The sequence below is a fragment of the Carcharodon carcharias genome, chromosome 7, assembly GCF_017639515.1.
Source record: "Carcharodon carcharias isolate sCarCar2 chromosome 7, sCarCar2.pri, whole genome shotgun sequence".
NCBI classification, from domain to species: Eukaryota; Metazoa; Chordata; class Chondrichthyes; order Lamniformes; family Lamnidae; genus Carcharodon; species Carcharodon carcharias.
Genome location: NC_054473.1, coordinates 90103747 through 90113854, shown reverse-complemented (window position 1 = coordinate 90113854; position 10108 = coordinate 90103747). Strand labels below are relative to the sequence as shown.

Below are 10108 nucleotides of genomic sequence, written 5' to 3'. Positions count from 1 at the left end.
TATCTGTCTTAAATGAGCAACCCCTTATTTTTAAGCAGTGACCCCTAGTGTACATTAATTAAGGATACCAAGTTGACTGAGTGACAGGAAATGCAAAGTAATGGTAAAGTTGTTTCTCAGACTAGATGGAAGCCTTCAATATAGCTCAAAGGTTTTACAGTTCATGAAGTACTTGTGTAGTCACTGTATACTAAAACACTCCACTAAGAAACAATTCAGAAGGTTCTGTACGTTAAACCTTTATTAAAGAGATGCAGCTTTGCCAGGACACTTTATTCATTCTCTTCACTGCGTAATCTGGCGTTGGGATTAGTGATCTTGATTGCGAGCTGGGCTGCCCTCTCCACAATTGTCTTGCGGTTTTTGGAGGAGACATTGTGAGCGATCTCGGCACAGTAAGTCCTAGAAAAAGAACAAACTTTTTTAGATTCGTACCCAAATCTGTGCTAGTTAGATTTCATCTGCAGCACTGTGTACTCATTGCTGATAGTCTTCAGCTGTTATTTAGACATGACAGTACAGCACTTGACTAGAAGCCCCTTGAAGAGGGCAGACATAAACCAATCTGCATAAACTGCATTCAGTGACAAATTTGCTCATTACTAAGTCTAGCATTATCCTGAGCCCCTTAGCTTCAGGAAGAAAACTCCTGAACATCACGTTTCAGAGATGTTTCCCTTGAATCAAGCTTGAGCAGAGAGCTGGGTGAATCACTAGAGACAAAAATTTGGTGGGAATGAGAATGCACTGGTGAGGTGTTTAGTAATTGAAAGTGTCTTTGTCAAACTGAAATTTTACTTTGTGCTGGATAGCCCATGTGTTTAAGAGGTGCCTCCAGTTGCTTGAACCAGAGGTTTTGGCGCTTGAAGAATGTTGGAGTTACTGCCAGGCACAAGGGAAGCTGCAGATCTCCAGAAGCACACATTCCAGGAGATGGTCACTCAACAGCTAGAGTTCAAGAGAATGGTGTGTAGGGGGTATTTTGCAGTGCAGGAATCTCAAGCTGGATCACAATGACAGAAGGAGCACATCCACAGCATTCTGGGTGTACCTACGCCACATGGGCTGCAGTGGTTTAAGGTGGCAGCTCACCACCACCTTCTCAAGGGCAATTAGGGGTGGGTTAAGCCAGTGATAGGCAAACTTTTCTCCAATCAATGATCTGAGTTCCACAGGGTGTGTTCCTCCTTGTTGCCAGGATAGAGGTGTAGAGCGTGTAGGGTTGTAGGGAAGGATGACAGGCAGAAGTTCTGGTCCATTTAGGAACTAACAACATAGGAAAGAAAAGGTTGAAATCCAGCAGTCAGAATTTCAGGAGCCTCAAGGGTAGTAATCTCTGGATTCCTCGCAGTGTCATACACAACTGAGTATAGGAACAGTCAGATAAAAATGGTTAACACATAGCCAGAGAAATGATGCAGGAGAGCGCGCTTCAGATTTCAGGGGTTTTGGGACCAACTAAGGGCAGGAGGAACCCCCGTTTGTCAGTGTCACCTTCAACTACCCCGTCTACAGATTTTAGAGCAAGACCAAACATTGACATTGAGCGCACAAGGCCATTGAGCCCCAATGTAACTGTCAATCACTTTGTTGTAACCAATCCCAAACTAATCCCACTGCCCTGCTCTCTCTCCATAGTCCTGTATCAATCCCAAGCCAATCCCACTGCCCCTCTCTCCAGCCTTTGTAAAAAAAATGCAAATTAGTGGTGCTAAGACAGTCAATGTTTTTAGAACACTGCAAAAAGATAAAAAAGTTCCCCCAAATCCTGACTGATTTTAAATTGCTTACTCACTGGCCAGAGCAGAGCAAAATCGCTCTGAATCTTAAAACTGTACATTTTCTCAGTTTCTATCCCAATAGATTCACTCTCCCCACTCCTCTCTGGTACATTTGGCTCTGATGACATTCCTGTAACAGCCTATTCAATATCGCAGTATTCTATCTGCATTCACTTGCGAGAAATGATGTATTTGAATATTCCTTCACTACCTCTCCTTACCTTATCTTTTCACATAGCAGCCACAAGGCACTGGTCCATTCAGCTAAGCCATGTCCCCCTCAAACCCTCTCCACTCCTCGCTGAGTAGCCTTGTTATCACATGCCAAATCTCAAACATCCGAGATGTGGACCATACATGGGTTTCTGGGAGAAAGCACTTTCCCAAACCGAGCAACAAACCTGCTAGCCTTTTCCTCTTGCACAACACGTTTGATTCTTGAAGATAACTTAACAAGCTTTAGAGACTTTCAGAAATTTGAAGATAACTAAAAGGAGACAAGTGAAATATCCCTACAAAATTCTATTTATTCCTGAAATGTGGGACAAGATCAGCTATAATCTTACTGAATGGCAGAGCAAGATCGAGGGGCTAACTCCTGTTCCCAATTCGCATGTGGTAAGGCTAGCCTTGAGTGCCTATTACTCAGTTACCATGAGAATGCTTCCTTCTTCACCAGCTTGATACAGCTGAGAGACTTGCTGGGCCATTTTAAAGGCGATTAAGGGTTAGCCATTAGTGTGGGACTGGAGTAATTTAACGGCCCAAACTGTGTAAGAAACTGAGGGTTTCCTCCCCTAAAAGGACATTACAACAGCTTCATGCTCACTGTGACTGATAGTTCTTGTCCTCAGTTATCTCTTGTATTCCATATTATCTCAAATTATGAATTTGAAGAGCTTCTCCACAATTGATGTTACACTAACTGATCTGTAGAGTTCGATTTCAATCTCCCTTCTAGAAGATTGTTACAACAGCAGTTAACCACCTTGAAATTAGTTCATTTTTTCAGAACCAATTCTTTTTTGAAAATGGGAAAATATCTGAAGTGGCTGCTGGACTCTGGTTAATCAAAGTTAGTCAATGTCCCAATCCCCAGCACTAATCCTTGGGAGCATGTGAAATAGGAACAGGAGTAGGCCATGTGGCCCCTCGAGCCTGCTCCGCCATTCAATAAGATCATAGCTGGTCTGTTTGTATTTCTAATTACATATTCCCATCTCACCCCGATAACGTTTGATTCTCTTGCCTAACAAGAATCTCTCTACCTCTGCCTTAAAAATATTCAATGACCCCCACCTCCACCACCTTCTGAAGCAGAGAATTCCAAAGTCACATAACCCTCAGAAAAAATTTCTCCTCATCTGTCCTAAAAGAGCGATCCCTAATTTTAAACCAGTGGCCCCTAGTTCTGGACTCTCCCACAAGATGAAACATCCTTTCCACGTCCACCTTGTCAAAGCCATTCAGGATCTCGTATACTTCAATTAAATCACCCCTCCATTCTCTGAACTCCAGTGGAAACAAGCCCATTCTGTCCAACCTTTCCTCATAAGACAGCCCACTCATTCCAAGTATCAATCTAGTAAACCTCTTCTGAACTGCCTCCAATGCATTTACATCCTTCCTGAAATAAGGAGGCCAAAACTGCACAGTATTCAAGATGTGGTCCCGCCAATCAACGCCCTGTATAACTGAAGCATACATCCTTAATGTTATGTTCAATTCCTCTCGTAGTAAAGTACAGCATTCATTAGCCATCTTAATTTCTTGCTGTACCTGCATGCTAACTTTTTGTGACTCCCGCACTAGAACACCTAGATCCCTCTGCACCTCTGAATTCTGCAGCCGTTCTCATTTAAGTAATACTCTGCTTTTTTGTTTTTCCTGCCAGTGAACAACTTCACATTTTCCCATTGTACTCCATCTCTCAGATGTTTGCCCACTCAACTTATTGATATTTGTCTGCAAACTCCTTATCTGTTCTTCACAACATACTTTCCACTTTAGCTACCATGCCTTTGCTCCCCTCACCTAAGTCATTGATGTAAATTGTAAAAAGGTTGAGGCCCCAGCCCAGACCCCTGTGGGACTCCATTTATCACACCCTGCCAATCTGAAAAAGATCCATCTATGCATACTCTCTTTCTGCTAGCCAATCTTCTATCCATGCTAATATGTTACACCCTACACCATGAGCACGAGGCATTGTTCAAACAGTAACCAATGGCAGAAATTGAGAGTATGGTTAGCGTTAGACAAGTTTATTTACATTAAGGAAGTGTAATGCTGGAAACATGGCAGCCAATTTGTGTACAGCATGTTTTTGCCGTTTTGGTTCAGGATATTGTCTAGCACGCAAGGCAAAGCCCCTTGCACTACTTTGTTTTTTTATGAACACAGTAAGTTAATATTTGAAATTACACAGCTAGAAAGGGTGGCAAAGATCTTTCAAAAGCAGAATTTTATATGTGCTTGGAGGGAATACATCTGCAGTACTTTGGGGAAAGGGACCAACTCAACAGCTCTTTCAAATACCCAGCACAGACACACATTCATAGAATCATCTGTGATAGTCCTCAAGTGAAATACACATATTGGGAGCAATGAGGGAAATGCTCAACATCAACCAACTGCAGGTTGGAATTTTCAGCCGTTCTTCTCTGGCCCAGTAATATGGCTTAGCCACAATCCAGGAAAGCCCAGTCATGTTGAGTTTATCACTATCTGCATAACCTCAGGCACAACAAATGCTTTGAACTCCAAAGAGGAATTGACACGGGGCAGTCACATACAGCAGCTCAGTTACAGGAGGGACCCTTACTTGTTGCTCATCATTAGGACTTCCAGCTCCTTGACATTGTGGACCAGGAATTTCTTGAATCCCGAGGGCAGCATGTGCTTGGTCTTCTTGTTGCTGCCGTAACCGATGTTAGGCATCAGAATTTGACCCTTAAACCTTCTGCGCACTCGGTTGTCAATCCCTCTGGGTTTACGCCAGTTACGCTGTTAAAGGCAGATTTTCATAGAAAATAAAGTTCTCCATATTCATTCACATTGCTCCAGTACAAAACTATCCAAAGCCTAGGATACCCCTTCAGCATGGACTTGTGTTCACCTCCCTCCGCACACACTGACAAGGCTTCTATATGCTCCCAACATCTCTCACATTCAACACAGAACAGCTCAAAGCAAACATCTAGATTGCTATTGAGAACATGCAAGAAACATTATGTTTACAAGTGGCTGAATCACAGCCTCACTGAACACCAATAGCAGCTCGACTGAAAGGGTTGAGAAGCTTACCGCAATCTTCACATAGCGATCTGACTGGTGACGAATGAACTTCTTCCGGCGTTTCTTCACAATGTCCGGCTTCAGAAGTGGTCTTAGGGCAGCCATGGTACCTGACAGAGAAAACGTTCAGCTTAGCAGCAGCAATCAACAGCTCTACACCAACAGCAACTATCAGGTGGTTTACACTACCAGTTCACACTTGATTACCATAAGACTTTCCTGATGCTGAGATATGGATCCAGGACAGCGCTCCTACCATGAAACCAGTCTGAAAACATCACCTGCTTATTTGCCTGGTGGCAAAATCACAGCCATGAGTCAAATGTTCATTCAGTGCAGACACTCCAGTTCACAGCACAGAAACAGGCCATTTGGCTTATTAAATCTGTCCTTGTAACATTCGCTGCTTTTCCCTTCAAAGATGCAGTAGGCTTTGCCTCAGCTACTCACTGTGACAATACATTCCCTGCAACATCCACCACTGGTGTAATGAAACATCTCCAAAGATCTATTCTCACTATCAACGTTTTAAACTGTTGGCCACCACATTTCCATACTGACTCCCACCCAGAAGAGATGAACAAGGAAAGACTATCCATAAGATGCTTTCATTTAAAATACTTTCTCCAAATCCTCTGAACCATCTGCATTCTAGTGGAAACAGTCCATCCTCAGTATTTGTTTCCCAACCTTGATATCAACTTGTTAAATCTCCACCTGATTTGTACACATTCATTATCCTAAACCACTATGTATAAAATCTAAACTTCTCTTCTAGCATGCCTCATTTTGTTGACATGATCCTTTGCTTATACAAGAACACGAGACCAGAGCAGGAGTCATCCACACAGCTTGTTGAACCTGCTCCACCATTATATACGATCATGGCTAAACACCAGCCCTAACTCCACTTATCCACTCGCTGCCCATGTCCCTTGGTTTCCTGAGAAACCTAGCTTGTATTCAACAATGGTGCATCCACGCCTCCTGGGGTAGAGAATCTGATCCCTTACCCACTTGTTGCCCCTCGGTGACATCATTCAAGATTGAGGTTGTGTTGCAGACAGCAGCTCTACCTCCCCGTGCTGGCAGACTGATTTTCTTACACCCTAGTCCTGCCGACGGGCCACAATTTCCTCCAACTTGATCCAGCCACCAGCTCTGTAAATGAGCCATTAGCTTCACCGCCCCCAGTTGTCCTGGTTGAAATCTGGACTGACCAGTGAATTCTTTTGTCTAGCTATGTAATTAACAGCTAGAAGATGCAAATACTTTTCAAGTCTGTAGCAGGCATGTCTTCCAATCACTGGTTCCAGAGGTGAACTAGAATTGGAATGGGTTCTCTGCTTCACTCTTCCTCCTACCTGGTTCTGGAAGAGCACAGAACTCACCAGGTGAGTGTCAGGCAGTGAGGGTCAGCCTGTGCTGATGTAAGGAGCTCTGAAGTGGCATGGCATTGTCTAAATAGAAAGTGGCATCTTTCCTATTTGACCCAGCTCGTAAAGAATTATTCCAAATCAGAATTTAAAACCAGATATAACAAGGTTTTCAACAGATTAAAGCATTCATGAATCAGCAAGCTACTGGTTCAGACTGGAGTGACAAATACAGCTGTATTCCCCAGGGGTCAATGTGAAGAACAAAGCTCCCCATGTTAAATTATTGACCTGGGCTTGAATATACAGGGCACCATTCCAAGGTTTGCAAATGACATAAAACTTGCCAAAATGTTATAAACAATAAGATGGAGATTAACAGAGTTTAGGATAACATAAATTTAGAGAAATGGGTAGACACATGGGTCATTAAATTTAAAGCAAAGTGTAAAATGGTGCATTTTGCTAAGAAGAAATGGGGTGAGGCAAGGTCAACTAAATGACAGTTTTACAGAGGGTGCAGTACAGAGAGAACAGGGGAAAGGGCATATGTACAGACATCAAACAAAGTTGCAGCTCATGCTTTTTTACCGTATTCCTTTATTAATAAAGCCGAGGATCCCAATTGTTTTTATAAGTTGCCTTCCCAACTTGCCCTGATGCATCGAGATTTCTGTACATATGCTCCCCGTTCTCTGTTCTGTGCCTTTTTAAAATCGTACAATTCTTCTTAGCAAGATGCACCATTTTACACTTCTCTGCTTTAAATTTAATAACCCATGTATCTACCCATTTCTATAATCTATGTCACCCTAAAATCTGTTAATCTCCAGCTTATTGTTTATCACATTTCTAAGTTTAGTTATGTGCTCACTCTGGAATGGTGCCCAGTATATTCAAGCCCACGTCAGTAACTTAAGGGGAGCTGTGTTCTTCATACTGACTCCTGGGGAACACCCGGCTCCATCCCTCAACCTCCCCGCTGCTGTCCAGCTGGTTCAGAGCCCTCTCCGAGAGAGGGAGGCCCAGCTCCCCGCTCGGTCTGGAACTGAGGCCTGAAGCCAGGGCCCGGGCTCCCGAAATGGGGCAGCGGACCATCGGTCGACAAATATCGAGCAGCAGAGAGAGAGCGGGACGCGGCGGCAGCAGTGGTAGCGCTGGCGAGGCGGATGGCGGCGGATTGAGGCTGATGGCAGCGGATAGCCCTCACCTGTCGGACTCTCGCTCGCCGAAAGAACCGGAAGAGAAAGCCACGCTGGGGGCCACCGGGATATATAGGGCAGAGAAGAGGAAGTTGTCATGGCCCCGCCCCGCAGCTTCCGGCGTCCCCGGAGTGTTGCCCGGGTAACAGGTTCCCGGATGTGGCATCCTAAGAGTAGGATACTGCACTCACTGGCTGAGGCAGGGAGAATGACCCTAACCCCAGGCTCCAGCCATCCTGCTGGGCCCATGAATAGGAGGTGCTAATACCCACTGGGCAGCCACAGATCAGCAATTTGGGGCTAAAGTGCAGCCGGGCTGCTGCCACCTCTCTTAGGTGCTATTGAATACAGAGATCATGTGATCTTACATTACAACATTTGTCTTAGAGATATATTACACATCAGATTACGACATCCCTCCTCCTTTACTTAGAAGTACATTTTAAAATTTTTCTCAATATATCAAATTATTCTGGGGGTTTCCTTATGCATATAGAACGTCTCAGCTCTACAGCTTCTGATGTTTGATCCAGGACCTCCCTCTCTGTATAAAAACAAAAAAACTGCGGATGCTGGAAATCCAAAACAAAAACAAAAACAGAATTACCTGGAAAAACTCAGCAGGTCTGGCAGCATCGGCGGAGAAGAAAAGAGTTGACATTTCGAGTCCTCATGACCCTTCGACAGAACTTGGTTCTGAACAAGTTCTGTCGAAGGGTCATGAGGACTCGAAACGTCAACTCTTTTCTCCTCCCTCTCTGTAGTCGGCCAAGCATCTGGTTCTTCAGTAGGTACCTGCAAATCTGTTTCCTCGACTCTTTCAGGTACAGTCGGCCCTTCAGACACATTTGAGTTCTTTCAACAGGAGACGTTGATTCAGTCATGAACACTGCTGGAATAATTTCTCGGTATGTTGTTTCTCTTATATGATCCACATGTCTCCGTATGACTCAATCTTCCACTTTCATATGATAGGAAAGAGATCCTGTTACTGCTCTTATTTCACCAAGCCATGTTGGTCCTTCTGTAAAATTCTTCACAAATACTTTCTCTCTTACGTTAAACGTCCTGTCACGACTGTGACAGTCATGTCCAATTTTCTGACTTCCCTGACTCCTTTCCACCTTCCCCACCAAGTTTGGCATAATTAGGCTTAATCTTGATTGGAGACGGTGCTTCTTCAACAATTTCACAGGTGTGACATCTGTTGTCGTATGAGGGCTGATTCTATAATGGAAAAAGAATGTGCTAATTTAGTCGCTATAGAGTCTCCAAACAATTTCTTCATACCAGATTTGAATGTCTGAACTGCGCATTCAGCCAGTCCAGTTGAAGAAAGATGGTACAGTGAAGTCTTCACATGAGTAATGCCATTGAAGCTGATAAATTGATGAAATTCAGCACTCTTGAATACTGTTCCATTGTCTGAACAAAGAACAAAGAAAAGTAAAGCACAGGAACAGGCCCTCCAAGCCCGTGCCAATCATATTGCCCGTCAACTAAAACATTTTGCACTTCCGGGGTCCATATCCCTCTATTCCCATCCTATTCATTTATTTGTCAAGCTGCATCTTAAACACCACTACCGTACCTGCTTCCACCAACTCCTCTGGCAGTGAATTCCAGACACTGACTACCCTCTGCGTAAAATACTTGCCCCACACATCTCCTCTATAGTTTTCTCCTCTCACCTTAAATCTATGTCCCCTAGTAATTGACTCTTCCACCCTGGGAAAAAGCTTCTGACTATCTACTCTGTCCATGCCACTCATAATTTTGTAAACTTCTATCAAGTCGCCCCTTAATCTCCGACGCTCTAGTGAGAACAATCCGAGTTTCTCCAACCTTTCCTCATAGCTAATAACCTCCAGACCAGGCAGCATCCTAGTAAACCTCCTCTGCACCCTCTCCAATGCCTCCATATCCTTCTGGTAATGTGGCGACCAGAATTGCACGCAATATTCCAAGTATAGCCTAACCAAGGTTCTATACAGCTGCACCATGACTTCCCATCTTTTATACTCAATACCCCTGCCAATGAAGGCAAGCATGCCAGATGCCTTCCTGACTACCTTATCCACCTGCATTGCCACTTGTACACCCTGTACACCCAGATCCCTCTGCCTGTCTGATACGACAACTTCAGGTAGTCCGTTGGTGGTGAAACTTTGTTGTAGCTTGTCTATTGCAGCTTGTATCTTCATATATGTCCATCCATTTTGAAAGTGCATCGACAATAAGTAGAAACATTGTTCCCATAAAAGGTCCCACATAATCGATGTGTACTCGCACCCATGGCCTTCCTGGCTATTCCCAAGGGTGTAACACAGCTTTTGAAGGTAATTTTTGTACCTGCTGACACTGCATACAACTTCTCACTAAGTTTTCTATATCTCCATCCATCCCAGGCCACCATGAATAGCCACGTGCAATTGCCTTCATTCTGGAAATT

At 44.0% G+C, this 10108-nt stretch overlaps 1 protein-coding gene across 1 annotated transcript; it reads right to left on the bottom strand.

The window, feature by feature from the left end:
- Positions 1-223: 223 nt before the first annotated feature.
- rpl32 (ribosomal protein L32) lies at positions 224-7750 on the bottom strand. Its single transcript, XM_041190782.1, has 4 exons — positions 7665-7750; positions 5088-5188; positions 4606-4787; positions 224-402 (listed from the first exon to the last, which is right to left on the bottom strand). The coding sequence occupies exons 2-4, from the start codon at positions 5181-5183 to the stop codon at positions 273-275; spliced, it is 408 nt and encodes a 135-aa protein (XP_041046716.1). The 5' UTR covers positions 5184-5188; positions 7665-7750; the 3' UTR covers positions 224-272.
- Positions 7751-10108: the final 2358 nt, after the last annotated feature.